The following is an 18,705-nucleotide window of genomic DNA, read 5'->3' as shown; positions in this document are numbered from 1 at the left end:
TATCATTTGACACATATCTTAATACATACTATACCTCAACTATTTGTAATATCTAAAATCCCAAAATGTCGACAACAACAAAATCCCTAAAGCGCTCGCAGAATTATAAAGTAAAAATTAATATCTATTTATGAAACCCATAGTCCATATATACAGTTTTCTGGCAGGAGGATAAAAATTATGCAATTTATATTATTCACGTGACAGAAGAGGAATTCTGTCATGTGAATAATATAAATTGCATGATTTTTCATGAGAAATCGTTTTCGGAGAGATTGTTGTCATTCCTCTACCAAGTCAGCAGGAGGGGGTATGAGTCCACGAGGGTTCAGATTTGCCACCAAACATACATCGTAACTGTCGTGCATCAGAGCCTGCTTTGCCACTACAGTCCATACATTTTCCCAGGGATCCAGCTGCAGGATGTCTTTAGTGATGGCATCATGACGATCTTTGGAAAGAGTGGAGTACTTACAATGTTGTCTATTTTGAATGGCCACAGAGTATTACATAGATTACTGTTCAATGCTAAACTAATGCCAAATTTACACTGTAAAGGTGGCACAAAAGTGCTTCTGAAGTGGCAATTATGTTTAATGCTGCTCAGAGGTAGCATAAATGCATTTACACAACAATTTTAACTGCATTTTGTTATACTAGGGGTTAAGGTGGGTCAGAGCAGGCATAATTTAATCTGTTTTTTTACGCTGCATTGCACCTTTACACAGAATTTTGAACAGGCACAGAACAGCCTTAACTCAGCTGTGTAAAGATGCCTAAGTGGACTGATACTGATATTACAATATATTTCAATATTTACCTGCTCCTTTGTAGTATCCACAGATATAAAGTTTTCCATCAACAACACCCGCATTTGATGCATTGCTGCGAAGTGATAGGAGAGACCATGGTAAAGGAGGACCATCCCTCCAGAAATCGCCATCAGGGTTGTAGATCTCTACTACATGAAGGCAGTGACGTGACTGGCCGCGATCCACACCTTCACACCCAATACCACCTGCAGAAGGAGACACTGAAGCTCATTTTACAGTACAGTATAATCTTTGTCATTCCATGGGTGATGCCTAGCTTTACTTTTTAATGAAATAAATTGTCATATTGCACTCATCCTGTTGACATTCTCACCCAGTACATAGATTTCCCCATTGAGTGCGACTGCGCTGCAACGGTATTTTGAATATTTCATAGGGCCAAGTTCACTCCACTTGTTGTTCTCGGGGTCATATTCAAGCAGGCGATTACTCATACGGTCAGGCTCGTCATCTGTGCGGTATGACTGCCATTCATGAGACATGGCAGAACAGGTGCATTAGAGGGAAAGAGAGAAGGCAATAAATACACACTTACTGTGCTCCCCCACTTTGATTATTTTCCTAATTATAATGATTTATTGTGTTTTCACCATCCAGCCTCCATTCTTATGACTCTTCTTCTGCAATATAAAGATGACAAATTTCCACTATTTTGGTATATTACCTGTGGAGTCCGTCCCCCAAGCACATAAATTCGACCCTTCATCCGAACTACACTGTGATAGGCAAGGGGCATGGGCAGAGGGGCACCACTTCGCCATGGCCCACCCTGTAGAGACCAGCGCTCAACACTGTTGGTGATGAGGTACTGGTTCTTCAGCTTCATCTGACCTCCAATCAGATACAGGTTGTCTCCCAAAGAGCTCAATGCATAAGAGTCACGATATTCTGCTGAGCTCAAGTGTTTCCAGGATCCTTGGGCTTCCTTGTTGTACCTGATAAGCACATAGCAAATATTAGATTTTTGAACTGTATGTTTTACTGTCTGTAATAACGTGATATATTTTCTCTCATTTAAATTTTAGGTGCTCTAATAAACACATTAGTTTAAGGTTTTGCTTTATACAGTATATTTGATGTTGAATTATCAAGTATTACTGTCATTTTTTCCTGCAGAAGCCTCACATGAAAATCTCGACGTTTCTGTCTTTCTGCCTCGCCATCCTTCTGGCTCCCAGCTCTCCTGCCACAACAATTTCATTCCTCTCAGTTACCACTCCAGCAAAGACATATCCAAGTGCATCACCGTATCGTGGGGAGGTGATAAAAAGAGTCCGCCCGGTGTTGGGAGCATAACAAAAGCTGCGCTCGGTGTAGCTTCCATAACGTGAGCGTATCCCTCCGCCATCATTACCAATGCAGAGCAGGAGGTCTGTGGTCTCCATACCGTAGCGCAGCTTCAGTCGGCGGGGTGGAGCATCTGAATCCAAGCTTGCAGTTTCAATTGCCTCTTCCATTATCTCAAGGCATTCGACATCAGCTAGCAGTGCTGTGTTCCTTTTCATCGTCCCCTTCAAGTAATCCACACCCACCAGTGGAAGACGTACCTTCTTCAAGAGTTCTGGGAGGTACCTGGCCCGGTTCTCTTCCACTGACCCTACACCCCCCGGACTGTACTTCACCCAGCGCATCACCACATCCAAAATGCTCTCCTCCCGTGAAATATTAAGGTCATCTGAGCCCAATAACACCCCTAACTGGTGAGCCTCCAACTCCAGCACCTCTTCCCCAAGGCACACTTCAGTGAAGTGCTGCCGCAGATACCGCTGAGCCTGGTCGGCCAACTCCTCAGCCCCTAGATCCCGGCCATAAAAATAGATTCCCAGGCAATTGGAAGCATCCATGTTGTCGGTCATATAGATCTGACAACGACTGAACACATCATCCATTTGTAGAAGAAAAGCAGCAACAGAGATGCCCTGCACATTGGTTGCAGTGAGTGGAAGTTTGGAGCTGTACATGTATTCTAGCAAAAGGGCCAGGCTTTGTGCCGGCATGTCTTTTAACACCACTTGACGGTTGGTACACTCGCGCAGGCCACAGGTGAACATTACGCGGAAGTATGGACTGAAGGCAGAAAGCACCGCACGGTGGCATGGGAAGCTAACACCCTCAGCGATTAGAACCACGTCTGTTAGCTGCTCAGCATCCCGCATTCGGTTTAGCTGTTCCAACAGCGTCAAACCATGCTTGGCTCTCAGATCCATTTAGTTGTTGTTTTTTGTCTTGATAGCTTAGCTTGAAGAAGTGTTAGCCTTAGCCTAAATACATCCTGTAAGGTCCTTAAAAGAATGTCAAGGAACATGCATCTGAAGAGATAAAAAATATATTTTTTAGCAAATGACAACTTGCTGCGACATGCTAGGGCACCCTCAGTAATCCACAGAACTTTAAAGAAGGTTAATTTTAATGCACCAATAATTTTATCTTGCTCTAAGGGTCAGTGCTCAACAGAGGCGGACAGAGTACACAGCTTCATTACTTGAGTAAAAGTACAGATACCCCTTGCTAAATTTTACTCAAGTACAAGTAAAAGTACTACAGTCAGATGTCTACTTAAGTAAAAGTACTGAAGTACTTGTTTTTAAAAGTACTTGAGTACCAAGAGTACATTTTCTAAATATTGCATTACTACTGCCACAGTGCTTACATTTATGTACAGAAACGTCCTACATGGAGTTGTGAAAAATGTTAATGTTAATACCTTGGAGAATGTAAAAGGAATTGAAAGTAAAATCAAGTAATTGAAGTAATTTTCATATTTTTACCACGTTGCTTTATTTAACATTTCGCACTTGCCCACAAGGCAAGCACAATGGCAACGCTCTGACAAACCTCTGCTAGAGTTTTAATGGATTTTTTGCTCCCACATTTGAACTAACAATTGTGTGTACATGTGAGTTTCTCTGTTTTTTCATCAATCAAATCAATAAACCTAAACCAGCAAAGAAGGCAATATAGCAATGTTCTGACACACCTCTGAACTACACCTCTGAAAGGTGATTGCTGATAGGCTGTCCCAATCAGTGACGCCTGCACAATCCAGTCACGCTTGAGAGGCAAATTGAGGGTTTCCGAGAATTTTTTTTTTTTTTTTTTTTTTTTTTTTTTAGAAGTAACGGGTACTCAGTACTCACGGTCAAGGATAGAAATGTAGTGGAGTAAAGAGTACAATATTTGCCTCTCAAATGTACTTGAGTAAAGTCATGAGTACTCCCCAAAAATGATACTCGAGTAAAGTACAGATCCCTCAAAATTGTACTTAAGTACTGTACTCAAGTAAATGTACTCCGTTACTGTCCGGCTCTGGTGCTCAACGGGTCAATGCTCCGACATGTCAACAAAAAGACAGTTATTGTTGTATCAGTAGCAGTATTGGCAACAAGCGAAGTCTATCGCATTATATTAGCACATGCATCAATGAATCGTACCAGATCTCTGGCTTCCTGTGGTGTCTGCCTTCAGGCAACAATTCGTCCATTACCCCACACTCGACACAAACACGCTTGCTGCTTTGCGTCTGACAGTAAACACTGGGAGAGGGAGCATGCTCTGTACTCAACCTTCCAGGGCCATTCCCACTGAGCAACAGCGCTAAATATAGACCATGATTAGTCAAACTACTGAAGGGAAAAATATTCAACTAGTTTTCTTTATCACTGAACATAACTTTATATTACAGCTTGTGTATAAGTTTTTATTTATTTATTACTGTCACTTATGCTTATTTGTTTGTATTTCTCTCATGGAATCTGAGGAAAGGCCCTCAGTACATGAGAGCAAGGTCAAATTTCACCCCATCATGCTCTTAAAGAGACCACACAATCTATGTGTAAGCATTGGTTCTTTAATGCAGCTTCTTAACAGTTACTTTTGGTGCAATAATGGCTATTTATACATTAATTTGTATTTGTGTTAACAAGTTTTGGATGAAGCAAATCCAGAACTAGTATTTGATTCAATTAAATACTTCTTAGTAAACAATGTTAAACTTTTATAGTTATATTATTACAAATTAATTTCCTTTATTTTTAAGTTTGTTTCTGAAACTCTGCAATGTGCCATGCTTTTACATGCAAATTTACATTTTTGTTGTGGGGATGTAAAGACTTTTAAAGGCAGTAAAGACTAAGCCAACTGTTTTTTTTTTTTTTTGTTTTTTAATTTTTTTTATTTATTAAAAATTTTCCCCTGAACTCATACTGTGCCAACTGTACAAACAGATATCTTAAAATAGCCCCCCTATGCCCCCTATTTTTTTTTTCAATGTAAAAATAGGATCACAAGTGTAATCGGTACAAGTCAGAGGCCTACACTACTCAATTATTAATATATTAACCACAGAGGAGAGCTGTTAAACCTTTAACCCCCCCTGCACTAACTCCCCATTCCATTCATTTAAAGCCATTTTAAGGACCACTTCATGTGTTGCAAATTTACAGGATGAATGATGTCAAAACATCTCTTCCTGTCCTGTTTTTTGGGGGGTGGGGGTCATTCATTCATAATATGCTGCACATCACAACGGAATTTTCTACTGGAACCGACAAAGTTTCCATTGCAGTTTACCTTAGAGTGCACAAAGTAGCTACTAATGAACACAAGAGGAAAGTCTGAGTCAGCATCTGCACTAAAATAAGAAGAGTTGAGGGATAACGATCAGGGCTTTTTTATAATAAAAATGTTCTATAATGACATGCATACTGGCAATATTTTTGTTTGCTTGTTTTGCTCATTTAATGCTTCTGAAATTGTATGTATCCATTACAATGATTACATGCTATTACTTGTTTTTAAGTTAATGATTAGTAGAAAGCACAGCTTCAACCAACCTCATTATCTCCCCTTTTAAATATCTCACACAGCTTTAGAGGGATATCAGAGATTACTGTCACGCAGAAAGCTTTATGAAGTTGTATTGATGTACTGAGGTCAGTGTAATTTTGTGCTTTGTAATTAATTTTTATCTTGACACAGGCCAATTATAGTATACTGCACAAAATAGAGAAAATGGACTCAGGAAATGCAGAGTTTTGTATACAGAGAGAGGTTATAGATGAACAGAGGCTAAAAGAGCGATCACAAAGAATGGACGATTCCCAGATCAACCTTCCCATCTCCCATTGGCTGAAGAAATCACTCAGGTAAGATATAGCCATGAAAGCAACTGTTAGTGTGAATAAAGTCAGCATTGTTTTTAAGTGTTTCCTTTTATGTTTTTTTTTTTTTTTTAGCTGTTCGGTACCCAAACTAAAACGTACCATAGTTGGTTTCTTGCCTGTTCTGTCCTGGTTGCCCCGTTACTCCATCTGGGATTATGGCATGCCGGATCTCATTTCTGGCATCAGTGTGGGCATTATGCACCTTCCACAGGGTAAAAGCATGTTTCTTGTCTTTTTAATGATTAAAACATACAGGATCATCTTTGTTTGAGACCTTGTATTTGTGTGTTTTAGGAATGGCATATGCTTTGCTGGCCTCGTTGCCCCCAGTATTTGGACTCTACACATCCCTCTACCCCCCATTAATTTATTTTATTTTTGGGACCTCCAGACACATCTCCATAGGTGAGAGCCTAATTTATATTTGAACACTAATGAAAATTATTAACTTTAGTTGATTTTATTTAGTCTAAATGGATTATTTTCTGCTTGAATCCTGTGTATATTGTCATTGAACTTCACAATGTTCTAATTTTGTGTGTGTGTGTGCTCGCAGGCACATTTACTATCCTCAGTATTATGATTGGTAGTGTGACAGAGAGACTGGCCCCAGATGCAGATTTCCTTATTTACAATGGCACTAATGTGACTGAAGAAGTGGATATCGTATCTAGGGACTTCTACAGAGTACAGGTTGCTGCTGCCACCACTGTACTGGGAGGACTTATTCAGGTGATAAATAAAAACACAAACAAACACACAAAAATGTATATACCTAAAAAGCCATGTCATTTATAAATATACATATAGTAAATATATATATATATATATATATATATATATATATATATACCGGTGTATATAGTTGAGTAGTATATATATATATACTACTCAAAAGTTTGGGGTCAGTAAGTTTGCTGTTTTAAGAAATAATACTTATTCGGCAACAATGCATTAAATTGATTAAAAGTGAAAGTAAAGACATTTACAATGTTAAAGTTTACAATGTTTTGAATTCTATTTCAAATAAATGTTATTCTTTTGAACTTTCTATTCATCAAAGATATTAGTTTCCACAAAAATATCAAGCAGCACAACAGTTTAATAATAATACAAATAAATGTTTTTTGAGCCCTAAATCAGCATGATTTCAAAAGGATATTCTGACACTATATAGACTGGAGTAATGGCTGCTGAATTATTATAAAAATTTTTTTTTAATATATACAAATTATTTAAAATTATAATAATATTTCACAGTGTTATTGTTTTACTGCACTTTTGATCAAACAAATGCAGCCTTGGTGAGCATAAGAAACTTTTTTGAAAATAATAAAAAGTCTCAACTTAATCTTAAATCTTAATCGACCCCAAACTACTGTACATATATCCACTATTCCACATGAATTATAATATATCAGTTTCACATTAGAGTTAAATACAATCTTGCATTCTCACTCTTAGGTTGTATTAGGCTTGGTGCAGTTTGGGTTTGTTGGTACGTATCTTTCAGAGCCGTTGGTCAGAGGTTATACCACAGCTGCATCCGCTCATGCTGTAGTAGCCCAGTTAAAGTACATCCTTGGAGTCTCACCCAAGCGCTTCAATGGACCCCTGTCTATTGTCTATGTGAGTACAATCTAACAAACAGAAACATGCATTAGATATGCATGCCTCAATACATGCAGACTTAAGCATAACTGTAATTTCTCTGTGTAGACTCTTGCAGACTTGGTTAAGCTGTTGCCAGAGACTCATCTCCCAACTCTGCTGGCTAGTGTTGTGGCCATTGTGGTTCTCATCACTGCCAAAGAGCTGAACAATGCGCTCAGGCATAAACTGCTGGTGCCTATTCCAGTGGAACTCTGCACTGTATGTAATCCAAAAAAAATCTAAATACTATCTGCTTCTCTTCTTCATTGTTTGATTCAATCCTACCCATAAGTTGTACTTAGTAAAAATTTTATTTAAAAGGATTCATTAAATCTCTAAACCAGTATCTCTGTTGTATCTGTCTGTAGTGCCTTTCCTTGATGCCCTCTCTGCTATTAATCTGTGTAGTCAGCATTTCAACTCTGCATTATAGTGTTTGCATCATATCTCCTAATAACTAATTGCACCTAGTTTGGCTTCTTATTTACTACAAAGGAATCATTAACATAATCTTACCCTTAGCTCATGAAATTCATGAAAGTTTGTATTTGCTTTTATGCTAGATTGTAGTGGCGACCGTTATATCATTCTACACTCGGCTGAATGAAAGCTATAAGATATCAGTCGTTGGCGAGATCCCAAGTGGGTGAGTTTTCACATCAAAAATATTTGTATTTTTAAATAATATATATTTTTTTCTCTCAGTTAGTGGTGTTTGGGAAGGCAAGCATTACAATATTATTATTGTTACCATTTATTTGGGGGACTTGAGCAACACCCTAGCAACCACCTACCAACACGTTAAAACTATTCAGAACACATTAGCATCTGCATAGCAACACTAGCATTGTTTTGGCTCACTCACATTTTCTTCAGAAAATGTAAAAATCAAATATGACTTATTAAATGTTAAATGACTTATGATATTTCATTCTGATGTGTTTTCTCAGACTTCAGCCTCCCGGGGTTCCAAACACCCGTGTCTTTTCTGAGGTGGTGTTCGATGCTTTTGCAATAGCCATTGTGGGTTATGCCATTTCTATCTCTTTGGGCAAAACCTTCGCTCTGAAACATGGTTACAAAGTAGAAAGCAACCAGGTGGGTAAATCACCATAACACGTATAGGAATAGACAATCAGATAACTAACATTACACAGCTGATCTCTGTCTTTTTCTGACTGTGTTATAGGAGCTGGTGGCTTTGGGTCTCAGTAATACAGTCGGAGGTTTTTTCCAGTGTTTTTCAGTTTGTTCTTCTATGTCTCGCAGTCTCATACAGGAAACCACAGGAGGCAAGACACAGGCAAGACGAATGCATTTGTACAACTTAGCGAATGCATGCATTTATATATCAACTGTTAGGGGGGTAACAGTTATAAGACCCGAGACCAGATATGTAGAAAAGATGACCAAGAGTCGTGAGGTTCAATCAAAAAGATAAAAATTTACTGAAGAATAGTTTGCAGTTTCATCGGTAGAGCGAGCGTCAAAGTCTCACGAGGAGGTCGCAAGCCAACTCTACCTTACACAAAATCATACACCAATTATACCATTTTGCAAGGGCAAGCATAGCATCATCATACATCTGATTGGCTAAGAGAATATAGAACCATAAACAATTTCACACATGTGAGCAGATAAAAGGTGCCTATCGCCATTAGTTAGGATAGCTGTCGCCAATCCTTAGATTTAGGTCAGCGTTGACCTCGCAGGTTAGAGGAGAGCGCCAGTACGGCTGAGCGTTGTGTCCCCCGTGCCTATGTAGAAAGTCAAATACACACTCACAGAACACCACCAAATAACATCGCCAAGGCCAAAGAGTGCTTGAGCTTCGTATTATCAGTTAGCCAAAACATAGCTCCTCAGGAAGAAAGGGAGAGAAATTGCATTGCTCTCAAGAGAAAAATATAATTTCACAAGCACAAAAGAATATAGAAATGATTATGTGATAATGCATATATTTGATTATTGATTTGTATAAAAGTAATGTAAGCATTCAAAAGGATATAGAATTAAATATATATATAAATGACTGAAGAGACAAGGGATTTTGACCAACCCTTCAGTCCCCCGTTTTAGACCTATGTGGGGTCCAATACCGCCACGTCTGGTCTAACAAGTGAGGTCACTACGGAAGGTGGAGTGGTGACAAATGCTTCCCTGGCGGGTCACAAAAGTCTCTTCGCCTCTTTACGGACATGCTGGAAACTAAAAATTCCAGTCCCCATTCCAAGGCTCTCCCACCTTCCACTCACAACAGGGCATCAATGTTGTTCTTCCTCAGTTTATCGATCAGGCGATTTGGTTTGTCAGCTTGATCAGTCTGCTTTCCTCCTCAACAGGATTCAATTTACTGCAAGAAGACCTGCAAATATATGAGAAGAAGAAACGAACACACATACACACACAAAAACATGGAAGAGCCAACCCACGCCTCCACTTCTATCCCACCGACCTTTTTGCATAATGAGGGTATTACCGGGATAATTTGGGGAGTGACCAAGCCAAAAGGTCACCGTCTCATTTCCGTCCAAGCGATAGCAGCGATCATTAACGTTCTGATACATGGTTGGAATTAAATTTTAGACCCTCAGTTGAATTTAGGCATGGGTATTGAACCCATGATGGACGGTTATCAATCTCCTCACAATCCCAGTGAGTGGAGAACGCATGAAGTCTACCGGTCCAAATTGAAATCTGAATCCACATCAGGAATGATAAGGCTATTATAATCAAAGCCACAAACGAGAGAGGGAGTACCAATCGAATGATGGCCCGCCTCACTTTCCTAAAGAATTAGCAGCTTATCGTCGGATTCCGCCATCTGTAATGGTAAAACATTGTTACAGAATTTTTACACTATCACACATATAAATGACAGACCTTTACGAGACAGTTCGTTATTATGATGCGGTGATTTGGTTGGAACCTTTATCGAGTGGTTTCACCTGTGACCAATGTCTCCAGACAGTACCCAGAACCCCTCTGTCAAGTAAAACAGATGTATTAGTTGTCAAGAGCACCTGGAAAGGTCCATAAAATTTTGGACCTAGAGGAGAAACAATCTCTCTTTGCAACATTACACTGTCACCTATTTCAGGCAAGGCCGGCATGTCTTCTTGCTCAACATTATCTCTCTCTGCTTGTCGGACACTGACACTAACTCGTGTATCGCGTAAACAGTTATCCAAAGCCTTCAGATAATTTTGCAAAGCATCTTTCAACGGCCCGGACGGTCCCTCATGTTGCAGGGGAGCATCCCAAGGCAGTCGCATGTAACGACCTGTCATTATTTCAAAAGGACTGATCTGAGTAGTTTTGTTAGGGCTGGCTCTCAGACTTAAAAGAATCATTGGAACAGCTGCGTGCCACCCCTTCCCCCACTCCAACAATCTCTTTCTCAATGACGTTTTGAGTGTTCTGTTTGTACGTTCAATGGAGCCGCTAGACTGAGGCCTAAACGGGATGTGGAAGTGTTGCTTCACTCCCATCAATTTCATGACATTTTTCCTTACCTTTCCCGTGAAATGTGTACCCTGATCTGAATCAATTTGTAAGCGTAAGCCCCATCTTGGGAAAATTTCATTCAACATTACTTTTGCGGTTGCGTCTGCGGTGCAGTTTCTCAGTGGAAATGCCTCCACCCATCTGGAGAAAAGATCAACAATCATTAGAATGTATGTGAACCCTCCACTAGGGGGCAATGGACCTATGAAATCAATTTGGAGGTGTGTCCACGGACCCTGAGGTCGAGGGGCATGTCCTAAGGGAATTTTCAGCTTTGAGGAAGAATTAACCTTAAGGCATACTAAACATCTCTTACAGAAATCATTGCAAGAAGCCCTCAGCCTTGGCCACCACCAGGTTTTTGAAATCATTGCATGTAATTTCTCAGGCCCTGCATGTGCCAACCCATGATACAAGGACATAAGTTCCGTTCGAGCAGAAACAGGGCAAACAAAGCGTCCATTAAATTTCCAAAGTCCTTCAGAATTTTTCTGTGCTCCTAACTTTGTCCACTGTTCTATCTCTTCAGGGTCATCCTCTGCATAAAGTTCAAAAATGTCTCTGGAAGTTTCATTCTCCTGAAGGGAAAGAGTCATCACACTCACACATGATTCAGTCAGTTTTGCAGCCTCTCTGGCAGCAGCGTCTGCAGCGTGGTTCCCTTTGGCTTCCGGGGAGCTGTCAGTAGCGTGCCCGGTGACTTTGATGACTGCTCCTTCTGCGGGAAGATCACAGGCATTCATAAGTTCTTGTACCTGCTGTTGATGTGAGATAGGAAGTCCTGCAGTAGTCAGAAATCCCCTGCGCCTCCATACGGGGCTGAAGCGTGTTCCCTGCTCATGAAAGCTGGAGCCGTCCATGAACAAGTTCATAGCATTAGACAGGGGTTCAGATTGAAGAGGGCTTTGGCTGTCCGCCTCGATCAGTCGGGCACAGTTGTGTGCAGTTCCTTCTTCTGGAAGCAAGGAGGCAGGATTGATAGCAGTTTCAATGTCAATTTGTATGTCCACATTTTTACTCAAGAGAGTGGTCTCCTATTTGGCTCGTCGTTGATTAGAGATGGAGCCTAAACGGGTATTTGTTAACAGTTTCAAAATCTGGTGTCTGGTGTGCAGTATCACCTTTTGATGTGTCACAATGTCACTGCCCACTCTGCACAGTCACATATCAACAGGCACGGATGTTGCCCTGCCATTGAAACAGAAATAGGAGCAGAATAATATCCTACCATCCCATACGAGTTCCGGCCCAGAACCTTTTGACCCAGAGCAGCGGAGTAAGACCGGGTCCCCACCCATGTCCATAGGTGGAAAGGCCTGCTGGCATCGGCATGTCGTAATGCTGGGGAGGAAGCAAGAGTTTCTTTGATACTCACGAAAGCCTCCTCCATCTCCTCAGTCCAGTCGATCAAATCCGATCCAGGTCTTCCTCCTTTCAGTGCCTCTGTGAGTGGTTTAGAGAGTTTAGTCTATTCAGAAACATACTGGCGGCAGTAATTCAAAAGACCCATCACTTGCCTTAAACCAGTGACAGTGTTTGGCTTTGGAAGTTCAATAATAGCTTTAACTCGTTCGGGGGGGATGCGTCGGCCACGCACCCCCACAATCTGTCCCAGATAAGTCACTTCAGGTAATGCTAGCTGTGCTTTCTTCAAGTTCACTTTGAATCCCCCGTTTTGGAGGGCCTTCAAAACAGTCTGAATAGTTTCAGCTCCCTCTCGTGCTTCATTTCTCAAAGGGTATTGTCTTTTGGCTTCATGCAAGGGACCTGGAATGCTCAGAGGCTGAATCTGTGCCAGACCACAATCATATTTGTCTTTTGCCCATACATTTGGGAATTTAGAAATTATAAACTTCAGCGATACTCACAGAATCAGCCACTGCACATCTCTCCTCATGGTGGGGGCCAGTCTGAGATAAGCGAATTGTTTCATTGCAGCCAAGCACTAGCTTATTTTTAGAAAGCAAAACATCAGCTTCAAGGTTTTTCAAAATGTAAACACCAATAATTGTCCCTACAGTGTTTTCTCCTACCCAAAATTCAGTCTAATATACATTTTCAGAGTTAGAAATGGTTAGAGGGACAGAAACAGATTTGTGATACACCTGTTTGCCATTTAGACCTTGTATATACAAAGTTTCAGAAGTGATTTCAAGATCGATTGGTTACAACAGCCACATTCAACAGTCCGCGCACCTCAGTATAGGGTCCATCATAATGGTTCTCAGTCTGACCGGCTAAAGCTGCCGCCTGAACAGTCTGAGAAGAGATGGTGGGGGCGGAGGGAGCACGAGAGACCGTCTCACATTTCGCAGCTCTCTCAGCCTGATCACACACTGCCTTTAGACCTTCACTCTAACTGCACAGATCAGATCCTATCTCTCGTCCGATAATTTTTGTCATCCTATCACGTTGAGCAATCAAGCTGGACCACCCATCTTACAAATCCATGAATAGGGCAAACACGGATAAAAATTTGACTTTCAGCTTCTTTTTTTGTTTGCAGCCAGTCTAACTGCTGTGTGATTTTCCACTCAGAATCAAACCCCTGACTGACCATTTTCTTAATGAGCTGTGCGTATTTCTTTGATTTGAGCTCGTCAGAGCAGAGCTGTTTACAGCGTTCGCTCTCCTCCATTTGGTCAGGACTTTTTTCTTTATCAGTCATTCTTATTGGTCACAGATGAAAAACCACCACAGAAAAAAGATTTAGCAGCAACAACAATAAATTTGGCGGAAAAATACGTTTAGCAACAACAGTGAGACTTCTACACAATGAAACTGCAAATTATGTTTCGCTTCCCAAGTCACATAAAACTGGTCTATGCCAATTTGGGTCACACTATATATATATTTATTTGTTTGGGACCGTTCCTGATGCATCCCTGGCAAACAACCCTATATTTTACTATTTTTAATTTTATTTTATTGATTTAACTAACATCTTGTTCCCTATCTGCCTGAATCACTAACTTCGGGGATCCCCTATCTGAGATGGAAGAGATTGATCAGGTTTTGCGGTGCCACTGGACCTAATCCAGGGACGCCCTCTGCTGGGGTGGTGTACCACACCAGTATTGCCCCACTGGGCCCCCACAGAGTGCGTTTCACTTTTGCTGTTTTAAACAAAACAGCAACCCTTTATACTCTCGTAGTATAAATAATCTTCACTCGCCTCGTCGGAGTGAAGCTCTCCCGTTCCCCTTCAAAATCTCTTCCAATCAGACAGCCCTAATAATTAATCAAATCTTTCTACCTTGTTTGCTGATTTGCCAGAGATGTCACCACAGAATGGTTTCCCGCCAATCCTCCACCAAACTGTTAGGGGGGTAACAGTTATAAGACCCGAGACCAGATATGTAGAAAAGATGACCAAGAGTCGTGAGGTTCAATCAAAAAGATAAAAATTTACTGAAGAATAGTTTGCAGTTTCATCGGTAGAGCGAGCGTCAAAGTCTCACGAGGAGGTCGCAAGCCAACTCTACCTTACACAAAATCATACACCAATTATACCATTTTGCAAGGGCAAGCATAGCATCATCATACATCTGATTCGCTAAGAGAATATAGAACCATAAACAATTTCACACATGTGAGCAGATAAAAGGTGCCTATCGCCATTAGTTAGGATAGCTGTCGCCAATCCTTAGATTTAGGTCAGCGTTGACCTCGCAGGTTAGAGGAGAGCGCCAGTACGGCTGAGCGTTGTGTCCCCCGTGCCTATGTAGAAAGTCAAATACACACTCACAGAACACCACCAAATAACATCGCCAAGGCCAAAGAGTGCTTGAGCTTCGTATTATCAGTTAGCCAAAACATAGCTCCTCAGGAAGAAAGGGAGAGAAATTGCATTGCTCTCAAGAGAAAAATATAATTTCACAAGCACAAAAGAATATAGAAATGATTATGTGATAATGCATATATTTGATTATTGATTTGTATAAAAGTAATGTAAGCATTCAAAAGGATATAGAATTAAATATATATATAAATGACTGAAGAGACAAGGGATTTTGACCAACCCTTCACTACGTTTGCTCATCACATTGTGTTTGTTTAGATTGCAGGAGTAGTGTCTGGTGTAATAGTACTGGTGACCGTACTAAAGTTAGGCTCACTTTTTCAGGAGCTGCCCAAGGTATGTATAAAACAATCCTCTGTGCAGACTATGAGTCAGATTACCAAGCTATTTTTACTTTATAGATTCATTATTTTTCTATGAGCTATGAATAAATTATTACTAGAATTTCCATTCTTTGTCTCTCTAGGCAGTTCTTGCTGCCATTGTCTTTGTGAATCTGAAGGGAATGTTCAAGCAGTACTATGACATAGTCACACTGTGGCGTAGTTGCAAGATTGATCTAGTAAGTTATGCTACAGTCTCCACCAAAAATCTGCAAGCATTTAGTGGTGCTTACTGAGATTCATCTGAATCGCTTACCCAAAGTATTGGTTTATCTGTACTTATTGAGTCATCTCTATGCTCTGTTTTTGTGTTTGTAGTTGATATGGTTGGTGACATATGTGTCTACTGTGCTCTTTAATTTGGATATGGGTCTGGGTGCCTCCATGGGTTTTGCTCTACTCTCTGTTATCTTCAGAACTCAACGGTTGGAGTCTTTCCTTGCTTATCTTTCAACAGTGTTTCTCGCTCTTGTCATCTGCTTTATTCTCTTACTGCATCAAATCTGACCTTATCGCATGACTTCTCTGTGTCTCAGGCCCAGTTATTCACTACTGGGACACCTCCCTGGCACTGAGCTATATCTAGATATGGAGACACACAAAGAGGTGAGTATTACATACATTTTTAACTGCAATAAATAGGCAAATAAACAAAAAAGGCCCTCATTCCTGTGCAGTCCTGCTAAATGAAGAAATATCAATCACATTTCCCACTATTACTCCAGAAATATCAGGACAATTTAAATAGCAAACAAGACTTCATTACGCTTACGACTATGTGACTTTTTATATTTTCAATGTATCTACCTTAGCAGACCTATCACAATCATGCTTTTTGTTTTGCAGGTGAGGGAGGTACCAGGCATCACCATATTTCGCTCTTCCGCCACCATGTACTTTGCTAATGCTGAACTTTATCTTGAGGCCCTTAAAAAAAAGGTACCAGTACAATTATTTGTTTGGAACTTGGTATACAATACAGTATTTCTTTTTCAGTATTTTGGAATGTCACAGTGGTTCTCAACCAGGGGTCTGGGGCCCACTAGGAGGCCTCAGCAAACATCCAAGGGGGCCTTACATACAAGATGGCTCAAAATCATTTATTAGACAAAACGTAAACAAAAACAACTATGCCAAGCTCTAAAATATTTTATTATGTACAAAGTAAAAAATAAAAAATAAATATTTTAGTCATGTTTTAATTACAGAAACTATGAGTGCCCATAGATTAAAATAAGTTTTACAAATAAAACTAGGCCTAGGGTCCTTTGAATATTTTTGTGGTTAGTGGGGGTCGTTGGAGTAAAAAGTTTGGGAACCACTGTTTCAAGATACACCTATATTATTTTCGCTAATGCATATTAATTGCTAATGTTTCCGCAGAGTGGCCTGGACATTGGGAAAATGCTCACCTATAAGCGCAGACAGGAGGCCAAGCAGAGGCGCAGAGAGAGGAGAGCAGAGCGAAGAGCCCGAAGAGAGGCTAAAAGACAGGTAGAAGATCTCTGCTAACTCTTTCCATGGTTACTGGATAATGATATGATCAACTGCACCATTAACATGAGCTAGTCCTAATCCTGTACTATCATATATGTTCAGTCTGTTCCAAAACCTAGTGATCTTACAAAGGCAGCATTTAAAGGTGGCATGGGTGACGCAAAGTTAAAAAAAGATACAAAAGATATCGGTACTTTTACAAGAGATATCGGTACTTATGCTGCCTCACAAGATTTTGACCTCATTTTGTCCAAATTATAAAAAGTCAATCCCAGAATGGATTTTTATGAGCTCAGGGAAAACATATTATATTTATAAAAATTTGGGACCAAAACCAAAAAACAACAACCCAAAAACCATTTAATTTAACACTGAGAAGCGTCAATAAAAATAGTAATTGCAAATGGATTATTCTACATAATATTTGTGTGTGCTGTGTATATTCATGATATTAGCTTAGCAACATAATAATGTCAAACTCTACTGAAATTAAATGTTTCCTGTGCAGAGTGCTATTTGTGTGCCAATATAGAGCATTTCAAAACAGTCACTTTTAAAATAACTCCATAATGATTGCTATGTATCCAGGAAGGCAGCATGTCTATGGTCAAACACCTAGTGAATTCATCTGCGCAAATCTGTGAACTGTCACTTACATTCTTCCTTTACAGAAAAGAGCTCTCAGGGAAGCCTCTCAGCGATCCAAAAAGTCTGTTTTTACAGTGGAAGATGAAGCTAATGGAGACATGCACAGAGAGGTAGAGCTTGGCTGGAGAGAGAGGGAAAACAGTACAGTGTTTGTAATACCCGAGACAGCACGGACATCTGATGGCTGTCACACCTGGATGTACCTGAAGGGCACTGACCCTGACACCGCCACCCTGGGGTCAGTGTCAGATCTACATGACGGGGACACCACCACGCTGGACTCCAGCAGCGAGGACACTTTAAGCAGGGATCTGGAGAGGGTTTCTCTGGGATCCCTGGGGAAGTGGACCTGGGACATCCATACCATCATATTGGATTTCTCCACTGCTAACTTTACTGATACAGTGGCCATTAAGACATTAAGGAATGTAAGTGCTTCAAACGTCCAACAGAGAAAAAGTGACTTTGCATTGCAACCAAGCTCTCATCACCATTTCTTATTGTAGATATTCCGCGATTTTGGAGAGATCGATGTGGATATTTACTTGGCAGGCTGTCAAGGTAATGGGTCTATCATCATTACTGTTACAGTGGACATCAAAGATCAGCCTTCCTGTTAGATGTTTTATTTAGTCAATGATTATAATGATTTGTGGGTTGTTCATTTTTTCACTCAAGCACTGGTGGTGGAACAGCTTGAGCGTGGCGGCTTCTTCTCTGATGTCATCACTGAAGGTCGTGTCTTTGCTACTGTGCATGATGCTGTTCTGTACTGTCACAAGCATCGGGGGGCTGTGACCATCCACAGCTATGAGAATGCTCTGGTAGGTTCTATATGTACAGTATATGTGCTCACCAATATCACACTTACAGTACATATACACATGGAATATGATTATGGAATGATTGTTGAATATTATCATATACATGATTTCTAACTTCACATTTCAGGATATAAGTGGTACCCGACTATGAGGGAAGACTGATTTCTTGATTGATGATTCATCTTGTTCTACATGCTCATACAAGCTATATACAAAAAAGTAAACCTCTCCAAGTTATGTCCATGAAATTAATGCTCAAATAGCATTTGACTAATGAAGCATGTCTGATACTTTTCTCTAAATTGGTTATAAAAATGTAGGTGTTTAAATTAAATATTTTTGTGTTTGTATTCTTTGGTTTATTTTACTTGTAAAGGATTATTGTAAATTATACTG

At 40.2% G+C, this 18,705-nt stretch overlaps 2 protein-coding genes across 3 annotated transcripts; one reads left to right on the top strand and one right to left on the bottom strand.

The window, feature by feature from the left end:
* Positions 1-281: 281 nt before the first annotated feature.
* kbtbd12 (kelch repeat and BTB (POZ) domain containing 12) lies at positions 282-4,423 on the bottom strand (the record flags this gene model as incomplete). The annotated part of the gene is made up of 6 exons (XM_079627834.1): positions 4,265-4,423; positions 1,959-3,142; positions 1,498-1,768; positions 1,147-1,297; positions 821-1,018; positions 282-451 (listed from the first exon to the last, which is right to left on the bottom strand). Exons 2-6 carry the CDS (start codon positions 3,038-3,040, stop codon positions 282-284), a joined length of 1,872 nt encoding a protein of 623 aa, XP_079483960.1. The 5' UTR covers positions 3,041-3,142; positions 4,265-4,423.
* Positions 934-18,590, top strand: slc26a6l1 (solute carrier family 26 member 6, like 1). 2 transcript variants are annotated; one of them, XM_079627824.1, is made up of 21 exons: positions 934-1,050; positions 5,699-5,764; positions 5,877-5,977; positions 6,068-6,207; positions 6,290-6,400; positions 6,552-6,727; positions 7,460-7,624; positions 7,715-7,867; positions 8,212-8,294; positions 8,599-8,746; positions 8,838-8,951; positions 15,216-15,293; positions 15,424-15,519; positions 15,659-15,765; positions 15,877-15,946; positions 16,187-16,279; positions 16,724-16,834; positions 17,509-17,913; positions 17,992-18,046; positions 18,164-18,309; positions 18,437-18,590. In XM_079627824.1, the coding sequence occupies exons 3-21, from the start codon at positions 5,922-5,924 to the stop codon at positions 18,458-18,460; spliced, it is 2,331 nt and encodes a 776-aa protein (XP_079483950.1). In that variant the 5' UTR covers positions 934-1,050; positions 5,699-5,764; positions 5,877-5,921; the 3' UTR covers positions 18,461-18,590. The 2 variants fall into 2 exon arrangements, with proteins under 2 accessions (XP_079483950.1, XP_079483949.1); XM_079627823.1 differs by lacking the exon at positions 934-1,050 and having other exon boundaries at positions 5,709-5,977.
* Positions 18,591-18,705: the final 115 nt, after the last annotated feature.

This window comes from Phoxinus phoxinus, assembly GCF_949152265.1.
Source record: "Phoxinus phoxinus genome assembly, chromosome: 11".
Classification (NCBI taxonomy): Eukaryota; Metazoa; Chordata; class Actinopteri; order Cypriniformes; family Leuciscidae; genus Phoxinus; species Phoxinus phoxinus.
This window is presented reverse-complemented; position numbering and strand designations above follow the sequence as displayed.

Coding starts and splice junctions, on each gene's coding strand:
- slc26a6l1 (XM_079627823.1), top strand. CDS start 5,844: ATGGACTCAGGAAATGCAGAGTTTTGTATACAGAGAGAGGTTATAGAT. Junction 5,978..6,067: donor TGGCTGAAGAAATCACTCAG/GTAAGATATAGC, acceptor TTTTTTTTTTAG/CTGTTCGGTACCCAAACTAA. Junction 8,952..15,215: donor CCACAGGAGGCAAGACACAG/GCAAGACGAATG, acceptor GTGTTTGTTTAG/ATTGCAGGAGTAGTGTCTGG.